Genomic DNA, 23571 nt, shown 5'->3' on the forward strand with positions numbered 1-23571 from the left:
AGTAGGAAAGGATTTGCATAACCTACTGCTCTGTAGGTCTCCGCGCACCCAAAGGATTAGCCAAGCATTCATTACCATGAATATCTTGAATTACGTTACCGATTTATACGACAGAGTATAAAATACTGCACAAGAAGACTGGCTTTTTCCCTGCGAAATGAATTGACTTAACCACTGCTTGAAAGAGATCTACATACTAAGGGCTCTTCTACTCACCTCTCTTTACAGTCCCGTGAAAGTCAGTCACAGCAATTCGGTTGCTCTTAGGACTAGCTTTAATCTTGGAGCAGATCCTCTAGGAAAAAGAAAACCCCGTGTCTGCTCTCCGTCTTCTGGCGGGTTTTAAGCAGGGTGCAACTCTGGCTCTAAGTAGGAGAGGGACTTTTCTCCGTATTCCCCTCATATTTGTAAATACAGCCCTGCTCTGCAGGGCTCGGCGCTAGCGGAACATGCAGGAATGCCCACTGGCGTTTGTCAGCTCTCCACACTATCTTTCTTTATACGTGAGGGCTGATTTCCCGCAGACATCATTGTTATGATGGCTCATTTAATCAAACTGTTTAATTGCTCCGGTAATCACTATCATCATCATAGGTACTCAATCATTCATCATTTTGGAGGGGTTTATTGACCTCTGGAGCTCATTCCCTTCGCCTATTAAAATCAGGCCAAATATCTATAACTACCCCTTGAGTCATTTTCTTAAAGTTAAAAAAAAAAACCTCTGAAAAGCATCGTCATCACCACGAAAAGCAAAGCAAACCAAAATCTAACGGAATAATATATTTTCTGCCGTGTATTTTCAAAAGCCATCTATGTATGAGGCCACATTCACAAACGGGTACATAATCATTGATAAATTCCACTATTAACGGGATAGTCTGTTTTAGATTTTATGCGCAGGGGACCGTGAACGAGGGTGGGGGGTTGGGGAGGACAAAACTGCAGCAATCGATAGTTTGACCATCGCTCCTCCCCTAAACTTCAAGCATCCCCCATGATTGATGATCCCGGGTAGCTTTGGTAATTGACTGCTCTGAGGTAAGGCATGGTGTAGCTTCAGCGAAGTGATTGGGCGAGAGAAACGCACCAAAATTAACGCGCGCGTGTGTGTGTGTGTGTGTGTGCCTGTGCGTTCGGAAAAGTTCATTCGGTACTCAAGGGTGGTGGTGGGGGGGTGATGCATCATCTCACTTAATTTGCTAAATAACCCCACTGTAATTAGCACTACCATTAGAAGGCATTACCGAGCTAATACTCCAGCATACATGCCACAAGCGCAACGTCGATAAACGGTAAAGTCCAGCAACACACACACGTAAATACTGCGCTCACCGCCGGATCCGCTCAAAACGAACACGCAAACAGAAATCTACATAACATCTGGATCTCTCCTACAAAAGACTGAGCAAGACTTTGTTTTTAAGCCCTTTACAAAGCCTGGCAGCCTAATCGCAAAACTAAAAGGGATTTCCCCCTCTTCCCTCCGCCTATCCCCGCCCCCCCTCCCCTTCAAGACATCCAGAGCGTGTTCGATAGCAGCGATCACTTAATGAAGAGCGGTGCCCGGCGCGGTTTGCACGAGGCGCTCTCCCCATGCCCCGGAACGTCCGTTAGTTGTTGGCGGCGCACAATGAGCGCTCCGGGGGCAGCGGCGCGGCCGGCGTTGCGGCGCGCCGGCGGGGCCGGGCGCGCGGGCCCGGAGCAGCCTCCCCGCGCCCGGGGCCGCACCGGCTCCGCGCGCCCCCCCCGCGCGCTGTAGCTCCCGGTGCCCGGGGCTCGCGCACCGCGCGCGGCAGCGGCCGGAGCCGCCGACCCGAGCCAGCGGCCCCGCGCGCGCCGCCAGACGCCCCACGCCGCGGGTAATCGGAAGGTATTTGGTTGCTCAAATAATCTAGCGCAAACCGACCCGGGGCCGGGCTTCTACCGCACTTTTCTTCTCGCTCTCTGCAGTTTCCCCTGCCTCTCCCCCCCTCTCGCACACACGCACTCTCCCTGTCCTTCCTCCCCTGCCTCCCTCCCTCGCTCCCTCCCTCGCTCCCTCCCTCCCTCCTCCCTCCCTCGCTCGCTCCCTCCCTCCCTCCCTCTCGCTCGCACGCTCGCTCGCTCCTTCCTACACGCCGTGCTTCGCTCGGGGCAGGGGCTGCTGCGCGGCTCCCCCCGCGCGGCGCCGCGGCCGCCCCGCCGCCGCGCTGCGCATCCCCGGCGCTCCGCCGGCTGGGGCGCCCCGCCGCCCCGCGCCCGCGCCCGCCGCCGCGCCCCGCCGCTCCCCGCCGCCGCCGCTCCCCGCCGCCGCTCCCCGCCGCCGCCGCCGCCGCGCTGCAGGACTGGCTATGGCCACCACTACTTCCGGGTTCCGTCACTTCATTCTCCCGCCGATCAGCGCCGCAAAACTGAGCCTCTTCTATAAGGCAGCCGGCAGCCAACCTGCCAACACTTACTGACACTCACTCATCCCAGGGAGTGAGGGAGAGAGGGAGACAAAATACCTGCCGGGAGGAAAAAAAAAAAAAAAAAAAAAGGAGAGAGGGGGAAGTCCGGGCTTTGCAAACTATTCAATTTTTCTTCGCATCTTTCCCCACCCCCCTTCACAAGTACTTTGAAAAAAACAAAACAAAACCAAAACCAACAACCCTATAAGCGATCCTAAAAGGCAAAACCCGAGCACGGAGTTACTGGAAGAAGAAACCGGGGTTAAAAAGATTCCTCCTCTCTTCTTCATCATCATCAACCATCATTCATTCACTACCTTGACATTCCCTGGCTTTGATTGACAGCTGGAGTGGCAAAAAGCCATGAGACACGACAGTTTGGTTACATGTGGGTTGCTGACGGGCCGATCGTAACCTTCAGTTTGGGGGCTTGACAATTTTTTTTTTTTTTTTTTTTTTTTTTTTTTTTTTGCGTAGAGAAAGAAAAAAGGAAAAAGAGAGACAGAAAAAGGAAAGAGAAAGAGACAGAAAAAAAGAAGAAAACACAGAAACTCATCGTGGTTCTTGACTGTTTTTTATATATTGTTGTTGTTATTGTTGTTGTTATTACTATTATTTACCCATATTGGAGGATAGGAGAAGTCTATAAGTGGGTTGCAAAAAAAAAAAAAAAAGGAATCTTCTTCACTCTAAATCACTTTCTTTGCTGGACTGGGATATTAAATATACGACACATCCAGGAGTTTATTGGAGCGCAGACTGATGGCGCAAAGGGTAGGTTTAAATCTCCAACACTTACCTATATATAAATCCTCTCTTAAGAGGGGCCTGTCCGATTTGCTCTCCTCTGTTGCTGATGATGATGGCGGCCACTATTAAAAAATAGCAGCAAAAATTATTCTCTGGCTTTTTGTGTGTGTGCATGAGTGTCTCTGTGTGTGTGTCTCTCTGCAATTGTTCCACGCTTTTTTCCTCTCTAGCTTTTTCCCCAGCAGCGCGAATTCCCTGTCTCTGCCTGCTCAGTAGCCCGGGTTTCACAGGGGAAAGCTTGCTCTGCTGCTGCTGCTGCTGCTGCCGCTGCCGCTACTGCTGCTGCCTAGCAAAGACTAAGAAATACATATGTGTGTCTGTGTATATACGAATGTATATATATGTATACACATATAGCTGCTTCTTTTTTTTTTTTTTTTTTTTTTTTTTTTTTTTTTTTTTTTGTCTCTGGCTGTGACAAGGACAAGGGGAATTGGCACTAAATAATGTTTCTGGTAACTTTCAGATTATTTCCCCCTTTATCTACCTCCCTCCTCCCGACACATCCTACCTTTCCTCTCTCCTTTCTAGTGTTGATTTATTTATCTAGTTGGTTTTGATTCTGCTTGTTTATTTTTTTTTCTTCTTTTCTAATGCAGAGTAACTCTAGTTTCTCTCCTCCGTTTCCTTCCTTTTCATCCCTGTTTCCTTGTTAGGGTTTCTCCTGCCTGTGCTGAAGAGGACCATCTTCCCCCACACACTCAGAAAGGCAAACACACTTTCCCCTTTTACCTCTTCTCGCACCCCCACTCCTTCTTCAGCCCCTCCAGCCTCTGCTCCCGGTCCCAATTGATTTCATTTTTAGCATTTCTCTCTCTCTGTTGTGGCTGTTCTTGTTTTGTTTTGCTCTGTTTGTGTCTGTCCGGGTGCTTTACTCTCTTCTGACTTTTGTTGTTGTTGTTTGTTTGTTTTTTTTATTCCCCCCTCTCTTCTCCTCTTTCTTTTTCTTTCTTCTCTTCCGGCCCGCTTTTTGACAGTACGATGAGCTGCCCCACTACGGCGGGATGGACGGAGTAGGGGTGCCGGCGTCCATGTACGGGGACCCCCACGCCCCCCGGCCGATCCCCCCGGTGCACCACCTCAACCATGGGCCGCCGCTCCACGCCGGACAGCACTACGGCGCCCACGCCCCGCACCCCAATGTCATGCCGGCCAGCATGGGCTCCGCTGTCAACGACGCCCTGAAACGGGACAAGGATGCGATCTACGGGTAGGTGCCGCCGGGCCGCCCGGCGCCAGGGCCCGGCCCCGCAGCGCGGGTGCCCGCGGAGCGGCCGGGGCAGGAGCGGAGCGGGAACGGGAGCGGAGCGGCAGCGGCAGCGGCAGCGGGGCGGGCAGCGGGAGCTCCCGCGGGGCCGCGGCGGCAGCGGCCAGCCGGGCCCGGAGCGGAGTGGGGCGGGGGGAGCCCCGAGAGCCCGGAGGGAAGGCGGCGGCAGGGCAGCCCCCGGCAGCCCGCTCGGGAGGGAGACCCGCGCGGTGGCACCGCCGTGGCCCGCGATCTCGGGACCAGGGCGATCCCAGCCTGACTCGGCTGAAGTGCCAGCACCCGCGGGAAATGGGTGCTGGAAAACAGACGGAGCTGGGTTGGAGAGAGGTGGTTTTGCCTTGTCCTTCCATTTTTCTTTTTTTATTTATTCGGTTTTTTCCGCTTTTGTGTTTTTTGGGGGGTTCTTTTCTTACGCATGGGGTTTTTTAAAATTTCTTGGAAAGGCCCCACTTAGGAGTTAGAGACTCGTATTGCTCTGGATTTTAGTTGGAGAAGTGTTGTTCTGGTGTTCTCTGTGCCATAATACCACTCTTCCAACTTTGTAAATAAAGAGCTATTCACATCGCGGAAGGTAGTAAGAATAAAAGGGATTCACTTCTTGCAAGCAGCTCTTCCCAGTGACAGAAGACATAAATACATTGGGGGCAATGAGCTGAATTTTCTATTTAAGAAAGAAAGAACATGGAGAAAAAGAAACCCATACCCAAGGGTTTCTCAAGCCTGCACCAGGGCTTTGCTTGGAGGGAATGACACCGATTCCCTTCAGTGCTTTTTGGAAAAAATACTAACTGATCCTAAAAGGAGAGCTAGTAACATCTATGACAGAGTGTGGGGCCTTGATCAGACACTAAAGGGGAAAAGAAACAAATGCATGCTTACTACTTAGCACGCAGATAATTTTTTTTTTCTGACTACACCAACTATGGGAAAATATTTCGCGAAGTGCTCCCTTCCTCCACCCCCTTCCCAGCTCACTTATCTGGACAGATGGTATTTTACTTGGGTGTGCTTCCTAAGCCAGGAAACTTCACCACATTTTTGTTAGCAGGCCCCTTGAAAAATAAAATTACGTATTAAGTAGTTTGCAGTTTGCCTAGCTGTACTCTCGTTTTAGGTCATAGCTGGAGGGTAGGGATGGGATCTTCCAGGTTTTGCGGTATTTTAAGCTGTGGCAAAAGTGTAACATTCTCAGTTGAGCTGCTGCTGAGCACGTTCGGTGCCTTGTGCGTTTAGAGAGGTCACTTTTGTCCTCGTCGGTGAGGACTGCACGGGGAATGTGGCTCGGGCATTGCAATTATAAAATTAAAAAAAAAAAAAAAACCCAAACAAACAAAACAACAACAGCCAGCTCACCACCAAAACCAGTATTTTTATTTCAAAGTCTGGTTCTCCAGTGCTCTGCCCGGGGCATTAGTGCGAGACTGCAGAGTGTGGCTGTGTCCGTGTGTCCGTGCCTGTATGTCCGTGCATTAAAGAAAAAAAATACTTGTTGATTACAGCTCTTCTTTCCCCCTCTCCCCCACCCCCTCCCCTCTCTTTGTGTGCCACCGCCCGGTAGGCACCCGTTGTTCCCCCTCTTAGCTCTGGTCTTTGAGAAGTGCGAGCTGGCGACCTGCACGCCCCGGGAGCCCGGCGTGGCCGGCGGGGACGTCTGCTCCTCCGACTCCTTCAACGAGGACATCGCCGTCTTCGCTAAACAGGTCGGGCACCTCTCCCCCGCCCGCGGCCCTCACGGCGCTCCCGCCGCCCCCTCCGCGCCCGGCCCCGCACGGCCGCGCTGGCAGAGGGGCAGCCCCCCTTTCCCCGCGCCCCTCTCGGCGGGCGGGGTGCGCCCTGCTGGCCCGGCCGGCCCCGAGCTCCCCCCTGCCGGCAGCCCCTCCACGCCGCCGGGCTGGCACTGCCGGGCCTTGCCCTCCTGCGCTGGCCACAGGGAAAGGTGGCTGCGGCCGAGTTCTGGAGGGGAAGCAGGCAGGGGACCCTCAGGAGAAGGCTCCCGTGGGACCGGCGGCCGGCTCAGTGCCGGACCGGCAGGAGCGGAGCGGGCTTCTCTCCGCAGCTCGGTGACCCGGAGCGCTCGGCCGGATTTTGGTGGCGGCCGGTTCTGTCAAAGGCATTTTCCCCTTTCGGGCGATCCGGTTACGGGAGTAAAAACAGCAGCTGTAGTTCACGCCGCTTTTCCTCCTTCTTGCAGGTCCGCGCCGAAAAGCCACTTTTTTCTTCAAATCCAGAGTTGGACAATTTGGTAAGGCCTGCTCCCTCTTCCACCGCGCTCCCTGTCGCCCTTGCCGACCCCTCCGCCCCGGAGCGGGCTCAGCGGCGCGGCCGGGCAGCGGCGGCCGGGCCGGGCACCGGGTGCGCCGGCGTGGGAGCGGGGCGCCCGCCGGTCGGCAAGCTGCCGTCAAGGGGCTTCAAAGAGCTTTATTCTTAGAGCCAGTCAGAGCAAAGTCTCAAGCCCCAATGCATTGCAAAGCTGAGTTTGAAAGCCACGGGAAGCTAAAAGTGAAGGAAGTAACTGCTTAAGAAGAGAGAGCTGGAGATTTCTAATGTAATTCTTTTGCTAATGTGAACGATTTCAATATTCAAAGTGCCTAAATCCGCTTGTAAAGAAGATGCCAAACTATTCAAACACACATTCACCCCCCTTTCTCCTGCGGGCGGGGGTGGGGGTGGGAGCGTGTGTTTGACTTCTCTGCGAACCCTCAGGGATGAGGGCCGGGGTGCTGAGGGGAACGAGGAGAGGAAGAGGTTTTCTCCAAGATCGCGGTAATAAAGCGCTAATCACCGCTCCTGGAATAAATATGATAAAAATCAAGTGTTTAGGTTAAAGTTGATCAAAATTGTTAAAGCGTGACCAATGAGCTAAAATCCTGTATAATGACCGCGCGCCCTGACAATCCCCTTCTCCCCCTTTCCCACTCGGGCTCGCCGCTCTGCCCAGCCCCCGTGCTCCTGTCTCCCACGTAACCCCTTGCTCAAAACTTTCTTGCAGATGATCCAAGCAATACAAGTACTAAGGTTTCATCTTCTGGAATTAGAAAAGGTAAGAGCCACGGAGGTGGGCGGGGGGCACGCCATTCCCTGCCCCCTCTTCCCTCGCCCTCTGCCCCCCCCAGCTCCCTTCCTCCCGACTGTTTGGGCTGACTTGTAAACACGGCCAGAGAAGATAGGGGTAATGCATTGTGACACCGTAACCTGTGCCATCAGAGCATGTGACACCCGACAGACTTGCCCAGACCGTTTTTTCCCCTTTTTGTGTGTGTGCAATTTCAATATTTACTAATATTAAATATTAAACCCCTTTCATCCTTCTTACTCCTTTCCTCAGTAGAAGCTCTTTTTCCCACTCAGAAATGTTATATTTAACAAAAAGAAATGAAACCACTCGTTCTCCTCTCCGGCTCTGGCAGGCACATTAACCCCAAGCAAGGACTAAATGTTTGGAAGAGGCAGGGGCCCCTGCAGGCGTGGGCAGGGGCTGTGCCCTGGGACAAGAATGGCTCTTCCCACAACCTCAGCAAGTAGCTTCATTTTACTGCTCCCGGCCATTTAGACCTTTTTTTAGCCCCGGTTTAAACTGATCCCGTCCCGAGTGACTAGTTGTACCTGTCTGGGTTGTGTATGCTCCGGAGATACCACCTGGGTCCAGCTCCCAGTGTTCCGATGTTATCACCAAATCCGATTTTCTTCAGCACTCAAGTCCGAGCCCACTATCTCTCTCTCTAACTTGTTGCTGCAGCAAGTCTCTAGAGAATAATACGTGCTGCAACAATTTCTCTATTGTTTCCTTGCCTTCAACTATTGTCCCCCTTAATTAGAGTTACTTAGAGTTACTTGTGGAGTAGATCAGAGGGTTGAACTTGTTACAAAAAAAAAAAAAAAAGAAAAAAAAAAGTGCCGAAACACGATAGTTAGCCATTATTGATTCTATTATTCTTGTTATTCTTTTCAGGTTCATGAATTGTGTGATAATTTCTGCCATCGGTACATTAGTTGTTTGAAAGGAAAAATGCCAATAGACCTCGTTATTGATGAAAGGGATGGCAGCTCCAAATCAGACCATGAAGAACTCTCAGGATCTTCCACAAATTTAGCCGATCATGTAAGTCCTTCTGTTTTCTTTATGACACTTTTTAAAGTTTTTAACCTGCTTAGAGGATTTCCTGTTCTGGATTTCCTTGCTTTGCTGCTGTTGTCTGTTAGTATTGTTACTACCTTAACCTCCTGCAAGCTTGAATCCCATCTTCAAACTTTCTTCCCTTCTGCTTTGCAAAGTTGTAGAAATGCAAAAGACTCCTTCAGTTTTCATTTGTAAAGCACCGAGTTTGCAATGGTTTGTAAAGTTTCCTAGTCTGGGCGGCTTGGAGAGCTAGCAAACTGTTGGTTTGATGTGGGGATCAGTGCTTTCTCCTGTTCTTTGCCAACTTTGTAATCAATGCATCAATGTAAGGAAACACAGACAAGAAAGTTAGGAAGAAAGTTTGCTGATATGCTCCCCCCTCCCCTCTCGTGGGGATGACAAGTGATGAGAATTATTGGCAATACTACACTACATTAAAAAAAGGGGTTAGCACATTAGAGTTTCCAATGCTTTTGCTTTATAGCAACTTATTGTCAGAATATGGACTTATTGCCAAACGCCTGAAGCATCTTCATAATAAAAGACAGTAACCTTGATGAAGCAATTATTAACAATGTATTACAGAAAGTTGGAGAGAATGATGATTGAGTAACCGTAGGTTAGCGGTTGATTTTAACACTTTAGGAGTTGGTGAATTAGTGTAATGTGTGTAGTACTGAACATTGGTGTGCATGAAAGGAGAGTGCCTTTGTTTTTTCTGAGTTTTGGAGTGGCTCCTCTGATCCTTCAAAAGACGTAGATGCAGAGAGACTTGGGGATGTGGAGGGAAGGATTGCAGCTGGTACAGCAGAAAAGGAAAGGAATAGCTCTGGTTGAAAAGGGTGGGTGTGAATTCCACTTTATTTATAGGAACGCATCCCTGGGGGGCAAAGGGGTTTATACAGTTTTAGATTCAATTGAACTAATAATCTAAATGATAGAGTCTAATATTTTAGTGGTTGAAATATTAATTTAACACCCGGTGTGAAGTTAACCATGCTTTCTGCACAGGCGCCTGCCTTTATTTCCCAGTGTGTTAAGAGTAGCTGGAAGCCCAGGGAGAATGAGCTTTCTAGGAGCTTTTGTTTCCTTTGAAAACATGTTGGTTTTGTGTGTATTTGGTAATTACATTAGACCTGGACTGAAGCTGAATTGGGAAATAAAATAATAATAAATTCTTCTGAATGTCCCCCTTCTGGCGTGGCTTAGTTATGGGAAATATTTTTGGACCCAAGCCTTAGCTTTCATTTTCTCATTTGTATTCAGTAAACATTGCATGACAGGGTTTGTGCTGGTTTACATTTTAAATCTATTATTTTCAGAGAAAAAAAAAGTATGCAGGTCTTCCTTAAAGTTTATCTGCTTCAGCTAACTCAGACGTAGGTAATAAACTCCATGAGGCATGACACAATTTCAAAAATATTTGTTTCATGGCATTTTACAACCTTAAATTCGTGGGCATAAGTATTCTGGGAGAGTACTAGAAAAGAAATTGAAATGAGTGGCAACCTGAAAGATAGTGAGTCACTGTGTAAAATTTAGAGAAACAGAAAAAAAAAATACATGTTTCTCCAGTACAGTTTCTTTACAAGAGTGTGTTTCAAGTGGAAGTGTAGAAATGGAGCATGCTTATGTTTATATTGAAGAGATTAGATAAACTAGCCTGTTTAGGGTTTCTGGCAGATGGCAAATGCTCAAGCCAATTTGCAGTGCTCCATTATAATATTTAAATTCACACACAATGATAGGACAGGAGTGGAGGGGGTTAGCATTTTGATAATTTGGTAACAATTATCTTCCCCAAGAAGAATCTCCTCTTGCTTTTGTGGCCCCAAAAACAAACTCAAATAAATATGACAACCCATTTGTCTTGCACCCGTTAGGGTTTACCACTTCATTGGGTATTATAATTTAAAGCCTTTTACTTCCTGGAGATTTGAGCTATAACATTTTTACTTTAGCCCCCTGCTATTTGTTTTGAAAGGAAGCAATAATTTGTGCAACCAGAACACCAACTGGGAAATGAAGAGTTGTATCACATAGTTACATTTTATTCATGCGTTTTGGGAAATGTGTCTCCTTATTGGATTTTTTTTTTGTATATTAGCTTGTTTTCCTTACAAAACTTTAACACCTTTTTATAGCTTAGTCAAACTACCATGTTTTATATTTGCACTGTACAATGTTCCAGCAGAAAGAAACGCATCTTTATTCACAGAAAAGGAAAAGCTTTTAAAAAACAGCTAATATAAACATGTAAGTCTATTAAAAAATGAGCTATCATTTCTGAGCATCTACCTGAAAATGTAGCAGTTCAAGCATGCAAATTTGTCCAATTTGGCTCTCCAGGTTTATTTTTTTTTCATTTGCCTTGATATGCATATTTAATATATAGCCTTAGGCTAGATCTCATTTGGTGAAAGTTGGTGTAGGGGTGATGATGAGCCACTTCAGAAGGACAGAGACAGCATGTTGTTTCCTCTGTTTTATGTATTGGCCCACTATTCTGATCTGCGGGTCTTCCCCTCATGGTTTTATTTGCACATGAAATACTAGGAGCATTTCAACTGATTGGCTATGAATAATGATAGCCCAAAAGAAGTGTAGGTTAATTTGTTGTGTGCCAAGGTTTCTCTTGTGGAGGTGACAGTTTGTGACAGCTGTTTGACACCCCAAAAATCCATACCCCTCTATTGTTATTAAGTGGTGTAAAGCTACCCTGTGTGTGTTTAGTGTGAATGTGAGGGGTTGATAGTAGTGGCAGAGCTGAATTAGGAACTAAGGCAGCTCTCAGCTTTATTGTTTTTCTAGACCTTAAAACTGGCATGAAGGAAAGTAACCAAAAGAATTGTAGGATTAGCCAATATTTACCATAACACTTTAAGTGGGGTACTCAAATATTGCACGCTTCCCCTTTCAAAATCTACTGCACTGCTACTTATATAACTTTATTGGAAACCAAACCCAAAAACAACAAAGGAATGAACTCTTCAGAGATACACCTGTGCTGAAAAAAAGGAGACAGCTGAAAGTTGTTGTGCTGTACATGTTTGGTAATAAATGTGTTTATTGAATTTTATTTTAGTGCGCTATTAACTGTTATGTAATATAGTTAGTGTAAAGGTCCAGGGACTTGGTAGATCAGAGTAGTGCTGGCCACAAGAAGCTGAAACTTTTGTTATTACTCTGCTGTGTTTAGTAAATATAACAGCCCATAATTAGTGTTTGAATTTTTAACACCCTCGTTTTTTTTTATTGCTCTGAGGTATTAGCTGTAGATGGGAAGAAGGTAATTACAGCTATGCCCTGGCTGAACCAGATTAGTTAGGGGGGAAAAAAGAAAAGAGGGAAAAAAAGCCTTTGCAGCTGCAGTTCAAGTTCGGTTTCCCAGTGCAGACAATTTATTATTGTTCAACTAAACATCCCAGGCACTATCCTGAATTCTGTATTCAGCCTAACATATCTGATGAGATTGTTTGCAGATCTTTTTTTTTTCATATTTCAAGCTATTCAAATTTGAAAAACATGATGCTCATAAAATTTGGAGATTTTAAACTTTTTTTGAACATATTATAACATTTTTTACTTTAATTACACTTCTTTTGTAGCTGGTCTCACCTGGTGTGATACAATTCTTCCTTTAGTCCAAACCTGTTTTGAAGCCCAGTAATTCTGCCACAGAAATTTATGGCTGTCCTTCCACTGGCTTTTGTGGGAACATTCTTTTCAATATTTGTTCATATGTTTTTGTAGCTCAGAGGTAATAATATACAGATCATAATTCCTAAAATATCATTAAAACAGACAGAAATATACATACATGTCTTTTATAAAAAAAGACTCTTGTCAGATTAGAAATCCAGCATCTTAGCCGTAGAAGAGAAAGATTAGTCTGAATATTAAAACTTTCAGCTCTCACATGAGGAGATACTTTATTTTCTACTTTTGGATATCCAGACAATTTAACATTTCTTTAATATTTCTCCTCAAAGAATGGTCTGTGCAAATTCCTGACATTTTGCAGATTAGAAAAAATAAAAATAGTGTAGTACATACCTGTTCCAGTAATATAATTAAATCCTCAGGTAAGATTTCACTGAGTAATGAAGAAGCAATTGGGGGCCTGATGCTAAGTCTGCAGGTGTGCCACACTTTTGTGGACTTCAGTGGGAGTTTTGAGAAATACCAGATTGGACCCCAAAGGTGCCCTTTCTGTCTGTAGTGTCAGAAGGAAAACTAAGTAGCTAACTGCAACAATAATAAGGCAAACTTAGAATGTTCCTCAAGACGCAGGACATTGCTGTAGGTCCTTTCTTTCTTTTTTTTTGTAGTGCCTTCTGAAGGGGCAAAGAGCATCAGGAACTTTCCAAGACTGTAGTTAGTGTTGTGCATTCCTGCTTTTTGATGGGCCAAGGTGCACTTCTGTCAACAGTTGAAGTCTCAAATTTGAGTGTTTTAACTTTAAACTCTGTTCTCTCAAACTGAACCAATAATGTTTTTCGGTATCTATTTGATAACTGTGATCCCTTTTGGTTTGAGTTGTCTATCAGAAGTGTAGCCACACAGAATGACATAGAAGGACATTAAAAAACCCAACACCCCCTGATTTTTCAAGTCTCAGTTCCTTGGTGACAGGTGGATTACATGTCTGATTTCAATCTTAATTAGAAAATACAAAACACGCAGCTTTTCAGAAAGATGCCGTGTTCTAGGAGACTCAAAAATTGCTCCTGATGCTTTCTCCAAATGCAAAATCAAGGGACAAGAATTAAAACTTTGACATATATACAAAATATCTGATAGATTGCTAGGCATTATTTTTTGTTTCAATTGTGTAACTCTACTACAAAAAGAAGTAATCCTCTTAAGTATGCATCTTTTGGAAAATAAACCTGAGTGATACCACGAGTAGTCTTTTTTAGAAGACATACGTATTATGTCAAATTAAAGTTTTTCATGTCTTTTTGTCTTATTGAAAGTTCCTTTAAATAGAGAGTTTATTATTAAATGCACTCGGTGTGATCTCTGATACCACCCTGGGCTTTACACACACCACACACAGACACAGATGCACTATACACAGGAACCCATGGGCACGCGTGCGATGGTTCCTGTGTCCTGCATGGTCTGTAACATTTTCATATTTGGCTGTACCTCAATACAGATCTTTGGGGTATCAGTCATGTCAGCCATTCCCACATGTGTTACGTGTGTTACTTGTAAGGTGAGCAGGATTTCGATTGTGTTTGGGGGGGATGATGCCGTTGGTATCACTTAGTTCAGTTCAGTTTTGTAAAACTGAAAAATAGCTGAAACTGTATAGCTGGAAAAAAAACCCCCTGAAAAACTGGCAAAATTTATTTACCAGATCTTTGAGTCCAACCATGTTTAGAAACAATAAGCTTTATAGCCATTGTAATTTCTTTTATAAAAACAAGTTGCGTTTTGTTTATTCTTTTAAGATTAATGATTTTTTCAATTTCATCTGATAAAATTATGTTGGGGCCTGGTCCTGTCAGAGTTGTAAACTTGAAACTTCAGTTAAAAATGTGAGTCAAATCCTGCTTAGCTTACTCACATGGATATCAGCTGGCCTGATTGATTTTACTTCCCAGTTATAAACAAGAAGCAGATTCCTTATGGTTAATTGAGTCTTTAATATCACCATAAAAAACAGTATGAGATCAGAATCAACCCTAGCAGGACTACATACACTCACAAAAAGCTAGCCAGACTTTGCCCAGCAGATATTTTGGACATACAAAGTAAGAATTGCAATTTGTCAGAGGCTTATCCTATATCAAATTTCTCTGTTACAACATCTCTGTTCAAGAAATCCTGTAGTAGTTAAAAACTCTTATGGTTTCCAGCAGATTTTCAGCATCAACAAAAGAGAAATGTGTCAGATTGGCTTTGTATGCCTTTTGTCCTTTCTGTTGCTCTTTTCTAGATTTAGCAAAATTCAATGGTGGTGCTAAATCAATTTTTTGTTTTTTACTTTCAAGGGAAAAAACACTGGTAAAATTGTGTTTTCTAGGGAAGGCCGTGTGTGTAAATGAGAAACAGTGGATAGCAGTGATCTCCTGTGGCCCTGCTAGTACAAGCTTTCCCCATATTGTCTCCTGCTTTTATATTAATTACAACTTGCATTATCAGCTGTGAGTCTGTAGCCCAGCAAATAGAAAATACTGCCCCTGGAGACAGGGGGCTTCTTGTATCTATTTTCCATCTCCTTCTATTGTGCTCTACTCAGTATTCACTGCTTTTCTCCTAGTAGCACTGCTCTTTAACACAATTAGGTAAGAGCAAGAGGAGTACCATATTTGGCTCCCAATTATTAGAACTACTGGGAATAGATACATGTGTGCTGTTCACTTTCTATGATATCTGGCATTAGTTTGGGTCATACATGTGTTAAATTTTTATAGTGTGTGCACGTACACAAAATAGGCAATTCTGTTTTGGCAGATATCTCTTCAGTGTATTTCTGCAAAGGATATCACTAAACTTGCAAGAAGAAATGAGAAATCATGCTAGCAGTTTGTGTAATTTATCTAAAGCTATATGTTTTGTTTCTTTGTTTCTTTATTTTTTTGAATTTTTTTTCAGTGTGATAACTCAATACAAATTTTATTGAAACTAACATAAAAATTGCAACTAATATTAGTGGGTTTTAGACTAGGATCTCTTCAGGTACTTCAGCTATACCGATGAAGTTTTCCAGTGAAGCACACTTTAAAGGTGTCATTTGGTTGGTTTTTTAGGGGTTTTTGGGGGTTTTTTCGGTTTTTCTTGGGTTTTTTTGGGTGAAGGTGTGCGTGAAATAAATACTTACAATTAGTCACTTGGCCAAGAATATTTTTTGAGGGATGTGAGGTTGGAAATTGTCTAGGAGAGAAAAAGATCAATTCACTGACTCGTGCAATGATCTTAGTCCAAACCAAAAGAATGCTGCCTTTTTATGAGTCTGTAAGCCCCCCCACTAAAATTTTTTGTCATTTTTTATAATATTGAAGTCTAGCTATTTCTCTCCCTTTCAAATTCCTTCAATATTCTACTGTTGCATTAAGTAAATACCTTATCTTATATTTTCTGTCCTCCAACCAAACTCTGCCAAATAGCTTCCTCAAGAATACTGTGTCACAAGAAATACATTGAATTTTCAATCAATACAGTGTGTCTTTCTCAAACCAGATCTACAAACTGAGGTCAAAAACAACTCAGCCTGGTAGAGACAGCAAGTGTTTTCAGCTGTGGGAAGTCTCATTCAGTGATCCTTTACAAATTTTTACAGCTTTGAAACAGAAAGGCTGGTCTAGATTTTGAAATATTGTATGATAGGTTTTGGATGACATTTGCCTTAAAACATAGCTGAGCAGTTACCAGTTAATTATTGTAACTTTCTACGTGTGATAAGGAGCTCCAACTGCAGCCAGCACAAGAGAGCCTGCAGTACACAAAATTAGCATAATTCACTGTGTTCCATGAAAAGTTTAGCCTAGGTGAACATGTTGCAATTACTATGTTTTCTAAAAGAAGGTTCCAGCACGATGTTGTTGGAGGGCTAAACTCATGCTATGCTATTGTTTCTTTTCTTTTTCATGTATTTCTTCTAGCTCTTTATCTGATTACCATCCGGCAAACAGCTGACGCTAAGAGGCTGCAGAGGGCTGAAGAGCTCCTGTCTGCTGTTTGCCTTCAGCTTGAAGCTATTTGAGTGGCTTCCTAAGTCAGAGATAAAAAGAGAAGCTCATAGGCACAACTGTGTTTTAATCCAGGCTGTAAAGAAACTTGCACAGTTTTTGCCTTTTATTTCCATCTGAACTTTTTGCTAACCTTATTTTCAAGTTTTTTGTTCTTTTTAATAACACCTGGGCTGCTTGAACTTTCAAGATTTCTCATCTTTCTTTTTGTGTTTCTCTCCACCTGACTCTGAAAAATGATGGTAAAATGTGGGGGGTTTATTTGTTTACTTGTTTTGCTGTTTGTTGTTTTTAAATGAAACAGTGGGGAATAACCGTATTATTTAGAGAAGATTAACACAATAACCTCAATGAATATAAAATACTACTGTTTGGTTGCAGTTTTTTCCTGTTGTAGTTCTGTGTGAGGAAAAGTCGTTCAGTCTTATAGGTTTTGGAGGGGCTGGTGATTTTGTGCTATAAGTGTTCTTGTGCTGCATACTGTGCTGACAGGTTAGGCAAATTTCAGATCCTGACCTGTCTTCTGATTTTACTCCTGTCTTCCTGTCATGGAACCACATACGTGGGTGTATGTGTGTTTCTGTCCTTGTAAGGTGAAGGGGATTTGGATCCTTCTTACCCTTTGGTCACCTGAGACTTTACTGGGAACCTTTTGAAGTCATGGGCTCTTTCCTTTGTCTCTGCTGTGATCCAGGTCAGGCCCGTCAGATTTATGTTGCTGGGTATTGTAGAAAGCCTTTCCTTGGCAGTTCTATCCTGTGTTGTTATACAGCATGTGGTACTAATCAGTGCTAGAAGATTACTTTGAGATGTTTCAATATAGATTTTGGGACTTGGTCCCAATCACACTTACACTGTATTTTACAATGGGTAAATCAGTTGATTATGTTGAACTTACTCCCACTACACATTGATGTAGATGAGGTCAGAATTGGTCCTGCTCAAAGAATTTATCCAACTTGTCACTTACTGCTTTTAGCTTCTCCTCATGCTGTAATGGTCTAGTGTTATTTCACAATGTAGATTTAAACAACAATCAAAACTAAGCAGCCTAAGAAAGCAATTTTTTTTTGAGGGAAGATTTGTTGTTTGGTTGTTAGATTATTATAATGTGCTTGATTAAAATTGTCGCATGCAGGTGACAAGTAACGCAGGTCCAACCCCTACTCTGATCTGTTTCATGTGTTCTTGCTCTCCTTTTCTGCCAGAGGAAATTCCATCTCTTGCCTGCCTTCATGTGGTGCTGATAAAGCTCTTCCTGTACAGTAGAATTCCTGTTTTCCTTTAAGCAACAGCAGGGTATTGGGAATGATCAGGAAAGGGGAGGAGGACAGGAGGAGAATACACTCAACAAAGTAGCACTAAACTGTAACATTAAGTTTTCCTCACTTATCCTTTTAAATAGCAGCTCCTCTCTCCAGGAAAGCCAATACCCAATAAATTAGAAAGCATACATGAGTTATGTGACTTAAGTACAGTAGTTCAGCTCTTACTTAGCCAAGTTCTGCAAACTTTGTAAGTCTGCCTTCTGCATTCCCTTTTGTAGTGTTTTATGCATAGTAATGCCAAAGGAATTACATGAAAATCATTATACATGTTATTTTATATAATCACCTGGTGGTTGTTCTTGACAATTCTTGTAAGAGAACTGTTAGTGATAAATCCAGAAAAGTCTCTTGAAATGTGTCAAATCAAGGTAGTAGCTGGGAGTTAGGAAGCATCTTTCCTGGTATATAATGTCTTTCAGACAAAAGTTCTTTTTTCCCCTCACAGCTTTGATTTTGTTGGAAGTTTTTCCAGCATTTAAATGGGTGACAGAGAGGTTGGGGAGTGAGGACACACTCCTCTCCCATTCGTGTTCTCCTGTACTTCTTGAAAAAGCTTCCCTCCTCTTCTCCCCTCACTGTCTGGGAAAACAAAGTGTGGGGAGATAGTTTGCATGCCAACTATCCTGATCCTAATGAGAACACCTAGTATCATAAACTATGTATGTAGATACCCTTCCCTCCTCTGCCTCCCCTCCCCCCCCTCCACTACCCTGTAGAGCTCCTTAAGAACCTAAACTTACAGGTTTTTTGTTCTGTCCTGAAATATTGTTTTCCAGTACTATTCAAACAATTAAATCCAGAAAACTCTGTGGAAAGTTTAAAAAAATAAAAAAAAAATCTGTCCTGTGTTTTAACAAGTAAATCTTTGTATCTCCTCTGCTTGCCTTTGCTGAAGAATTATTACACAGTGCAAACAGTATAGGTGTTTGGCACATTTCACAAATGCTAATGTGTATACTTTCCTCCCTTTCCTCCCCTCTTCTCCCGGTTTGCTTTCTGTTCTTCATTTGCTATTGGAATGGGAAACGTGGAAAAAATTCCTTGGCACTCTGACACCAGAATCCTTCATCTTGGAGAGACCACGATGATGCAACCTCAACGCACTCGGCAGGCACACCAGGGCCCTCCAGCGGGGGCCACGCTTCCCAGAGCGGAGACAACAGCAGCGAGCAAGGTAAAAGGTCAAACTTTTTCTCTCCACAAAGTAGGCATGACTAAAATAACTCCAGCTTTTTTCATTATATCAGTACATCTGCCTTAGAGTAAACATGGAGTGGCAGACTTGCAGTATAATCAGCTGTAAGTTAGGGAGACGGTATTTCCTTTTCCTAACCCACTTAGCTTCATTTTATTATTATTTCAAAGCGAAATATCTAATCTTCAAACAAGCTTTGTAATAACAATTGATTAGTTCTGCCAATTCCTTTACAAATTTGGTTATCTACAGTTTATTTTTGTGTGGTGTAAGTAAATATAATGACAGACATACTCTCCAGCTGCGGTGCAGTTGTTTGAGTTAGGTTAAAGAAGGAGAATTTAACCTGTAGTTTTATATGAGAAGGAGACTTCTATGTGAAGTTATGAAGCTGCTAAATTATATAAATTATATAAAGTAGAAGCAAACCCTGAATTAGACAGAAAAAAAGTTTCTTGAAACGTTTGCTTGTACAGATTTGTTTTTGTTTCTGAAAATCTGAATTCTGAATGGTAAATAGAGATACACCTCAACTGCAATACCTCTTTTCTATCTATATACAGTACAAGTTCCTCAAGGTTGAGGAGGTTTGATTATTATTTTAGGGTTTTTTGTTTTATTTCCTACTGCATTGCACCTTATGTGTGGTCATCTGCATCCATGCTGAGTGAGTGTCAAAGGCTGTCATTCTGTTATGATAGTGTTTTACACGTGCTCATTAGAAGAATAACCGACTCCAGAAGGTGTAAGAGTCAAGCCCTCAGTGCTAAATGTTGGGTAAAGACGGCCTGCTGTCATTCTTGGATTTTGACTTAAGAGTTGATTTTTTCTTATTTCTCCTTTTTTGATTTTTTTTTTTTTTTTAGTCCAGAGTTTAAGGTGGACTCCATTCTTGTTTTTCTTTGCAAACATGGTAAGCTTCTGCCAGTGAGAGGGACATTACCTCTATAAGGTCTTACGATACGGTCTCACCACAAGATGTTTCTCCTACATCTGCAGTATTTTGCCTTTTTCCCCACGTGCCCAGCAGAGCCAATGGACAGGGCTGATAACCAGCTAGTCTTGAAGGACCCCAACACTGGCAAAGGGAGAAGCCTTCGGGGCTAGAGTTGCTTTGACTGTTCTCATGCTGCAGACTGCCTCCCTCCATGATATTTGCCATGCTTAGACAGCAAAAGAGATGTGTGATTTCATGTCTCTCACGTGGCCCATTGCTTGGCACAGAGCTAGTTCCCCTCATCTGCCTGATGATCTGGTGCTGAACCCGTTGCAGTTCTAGGAACTTGCAAAGTTTGTTTCTGGTAGAGTGGTTTGGTTTTGTCTTCTATTTGTAAGAATTGTTTATACATTTGTAATCTTATTGCTGATAGAAAGCAGCCATGACATAGGGTGTGATCCAACTCCAAAATGAGTCACAAGGATTTTTTGCTATGGGATTAAAATGGAACTGTACAAGACCCAGCATGAACCATTACAGCTTCAACAGCTGATAGGGAGAGCTGCTAAACAGCATGATGGTTTTATGTCTATTGGCTGGCCACAGGCCAGGATACTGTTGATCAAATGTTTATGTGGTATACTGTAGCTAAAGTGCTCGGTGTAGCAGATGATTTGCTTGCTTAAAAATGATTCCTTTGATTGGTCTGCCATCTTCATTCCATCCCTAGGGAGAAAGTTTCCTGACACCTGTGTAGCCACTCTGCCCCAGGAACCCCATAGAAATTAAAGAAGTTCCTTCATTGAGCCATGCTTGATATAAAGAAATCGCTTGTATACATATCCAGGCATCCTGCATTTCATAGTCTCTGATCCCCTGTCGTGTAACTCTGGTGGGTGCTTGGGAAATATTGCTAAACATTAGAAAAAGCAGTTGATGGCTACTACACCATTTTCCTTTAGAAGCTGGTTTCTCCCAATAAATATGATTTCAACAAACCTGTTATTTATTTCTGTGGAAGAGGAACAGCCTCTGAGGGGCCAAATCAGTCACTAGTGCTGTCCAGTCCAGCAGGGTAAAACATTGCTAGTATGTTTCCCTTTGTGCTCATCTGGGCCTTCGAAAGCGAAGCTGAAGCCCAGTGACAAATCACCATTCCGTTCAGCTGCTGGCAGCTGAAAGGTTATTCTACAGCACCAGCAGAATTCCCATTGGAGATGGCTCTGGATTGCTCTCACCCTCTCAGTCCTGGGAAAGAATAAGGAGAATGGCGTCTGTCTTGAATTTTCCTTAGGCTTTCTTTGGAGGAGCAGAGTTTACTTTATAATTCCTGAGCCAGCAGTGAGCTGGTCCCAGACAATGCCAAGGATAGATGCCCTCTTGAGCTATTCCAGTGCAGTTACTCACTTGGGTCAACTTGGTTTCCCTGCAGTTTTGCCAAGAGCTTCCACAAATGCTGCTTCACTTGCCCCAAAGGATTTCTTGGAAATGGGAGCTCATTAGAGAGTCTTGGGTTGCATTAGCAACTTAAGTCTTCTCCACTAATGCCTGGTGGCAGCAGAGATTGATTCATCCTAGAGTCAGTCTCTTCTGGCTTTTGAGAGCACTTTTTCCAGGGGTCTCTGCTTTTGCCTTGAGTGTATGATGTGCATCCCGTGATATTTTTTTATAAATTTCTTTTCTTTTTATTATATTTTGGGGAGGGAGGAGATGGAAAGGATTTGGGTGGGTGATGACTGTTTTTTGCAGACTTTCTCTGCATGAGATAAATACATTTATTGCCTGTAAGAATCCATCCATATTCCTTACAGTTTGAACCGAATAAAAAAGTGTAGACATTTTGTCTCTTCATGGAGGATAGTCTCTCCACTACAGTGCATGGCTGCCCTTTGGCATCAAAAGGGTTAATCCAGTCTGTGTTTGGTATTATTAGAAACATGCTGGCATTGGAAGAGTTAAGTAAAGGGCCTTCAGGCAGTAAATGTTGAAAGATTATCCTAATTTTATTAGTGGTGAGTGTCTATGTTGTTCTTAGCATGTCACCTCACTTGTTCAACAGAAAACTAAGCTACACAACATATTGATCATCTGGCAAACCAAAGTAGTAGTGATCTGTAATCCACCAAGCAGTTATTGACTTTATCCCAGTTCAGATCCACAAATGCAAATCAATGCTGTATAATACTATTTTAAAGATTAGTAATTATGTAGTAGGTCAGATCTACTTTCCCCCTGCCCTGGAAAGAGTTAAATGTATCCAATAATAAAAATAAAACACTCTAAACATCTTACAAAGGAGAAAAAGGAGAAGCTGATTTAATGGTCTAATGAGGCCATCTTCCAGAGACTTGTTTTGTGTAGGGCTTGCTTTGACCTTTCGCTTTGCTCAGGAGCCCAACGCTTCATTTTTCACATTCTTGCAATTACGTTAACGCTTCAAGCATTTCTGACTCCAAGTCAGCTAGCAACACCAGGCATAACTCAACACTGTGAGTTTTTCTCCTCTCTGTAGATTCATTAACAGGTCACCGGGGTCCCAACTGAAATTTAAAACTGACTGGTTCTGTTGGGTTAGCTGAGTTATAGCAAGGGAGATGGCAGGAAAGGGGGTGAGAGAAGGGGAGGGGAAAGAGAAGACCCTTGGGTTTTTGCCAAGGAATATATGTGTAAAAAGTCTAAGTGGAAGATTAAAAGGTGTGTGTAGCTTTATCATCCACCCTTTTCTTTGGAGAGGAAAAAACACATCTGAAAGTCTTCTGGGGTATTGTGTTTTCTTTATTCTTTGTGAAACAAAGTGAAAACAGCCACTGCCTTTACATAAAAGGCTAAATGACTTCTAGAATTTGGCATCAGTTTGTACCACAGTGATGGATATGATGCTTCCAGACTTTAATTCCTATTTAATTTCTTTATGGGATATTGCAAATAATGAATATGGCAGATTATGCATGAAAAATGGGAAATAAATCTCTTTAAGGTTTAAAAACATGTGGTCTACAGGAAAGCACCAGGGAATAATTTCAGTTTCATATTTTATGGTACCAGGATTGTATACCTGATCTGTCATATTCATAGTTCACTCACTCAAAGGGCCTGATCCATCCAAGTCAGATGGAGGCTGTCTTCCTTCAGGACCTTTCGGGAAGTTCAGCATCTTTTTAAGATTAGATCTGGGGTGACAAACTTCATCATAAGTAAAAATCCAGAGATTAGAAAATTCTGATGGGTTATAGAGCAGTAAAAATATAAATGAGTATCACATCTTTGCTTTACACATGTGAGTGAGTAGTTCATTGTTGTGTGGCTTTTTAAGCTTGATTTTTTTTTTTAAGTGACTACTTGTGCTGAATGATCTGGCCCCTTTATAAATAATATCTGAGGCTACTCTCTAAAGCAAATCCCAAAGTAGTTCAGAAGCACTTCTGTGCCAGGTTGATGTCTGTCCATGATAGCTTTCTTTGGCAAAGACTCCATAATCTGGTTCAGGACAAAGTCAACTAAGATATTAACTGAAATGAAGCACCCATCACAGGTTAACTCTCTGGACTCATGCTTGTTGGAAAAATTAAGTACTATTATTTCTTATTCAGTATATACCATCCTGTAATGTAGTGTGTAAATCAAATTTGTTTACAAGACTAGGTGATAAAGCCCAAAGGTCTATTTTAATATTGGAAACTCTACTGGTACTACTCAAAGCTTAGAACCAAACTCCAGTAGTTAGAAAAAGGAGAGGGATATGTTGATGTTAGCAACAATTAAAAAATAATATATTCATGCAA

At 43.2% G+C, this 23571-nt stretch overlaps 1 protein-coding gene across 5 annotated transcripts in view; it reads left to right on the top strand.

Moving 5' to 3' along the window:
* The first annotated feature begins 1019 nt into the window (after positions 1-1019).
* Positions 1020-23571, top strand: part of MEIS2 (Meis homeobox 2) — a 174923-nt gene continuing 152371 nt past the window's right edge. For 2 of the 5 annotated variants that reach the window (XM_059473982.1, XM_059473980.1), the window contains exons 1-7: positions 2317-3206; positions 4220-4452; positions 6068-6209; positions 6701-6751; positions 7499-7549; positions 8459-8608; positions 18717-18831. In XM_059473982.1, coding sequence (XP_059329965.1) covers positions 3195-3206; positions 4220-4452; positions 6068-6209; positions 6701-6751; positions 7499-7549; positions 8459-8608; positions 18717-18831 — 754 coding nt within the window. In that variant the 5' untranslated portion in view covers positions 2317-3194. Of the gene's footprint in view, positions 1042-1729; positions 1874-2316; positions 3207-3653; positions 3698-4219; positions 4453-6067; positions 6210-6700; positions 6752-7498; positions 7550-8458; positions 8609-18716; positions 18832-23571 lie in introns of those variants that run through there. The other 3 variants (XM_059473978.1, XM_059473977.1, XM_059473981.1) reach the window with 3 other exon arrangements.

The sequence above is a fragment of the Ammospiza nelsoni genome, chromosome 6, assembly GCF_027579445.1.
Source record: "Ammospiza nelsoni isolate bAmmNel1 chromosome 6, bAmmNel1.pri, whole genome shotgun sequence".
NCBI lineage: Eukaryota > Metazoa > Chordata > Aves > Passeriformes > Passerellidae > Ammospiza > Ammospiza nelsoni.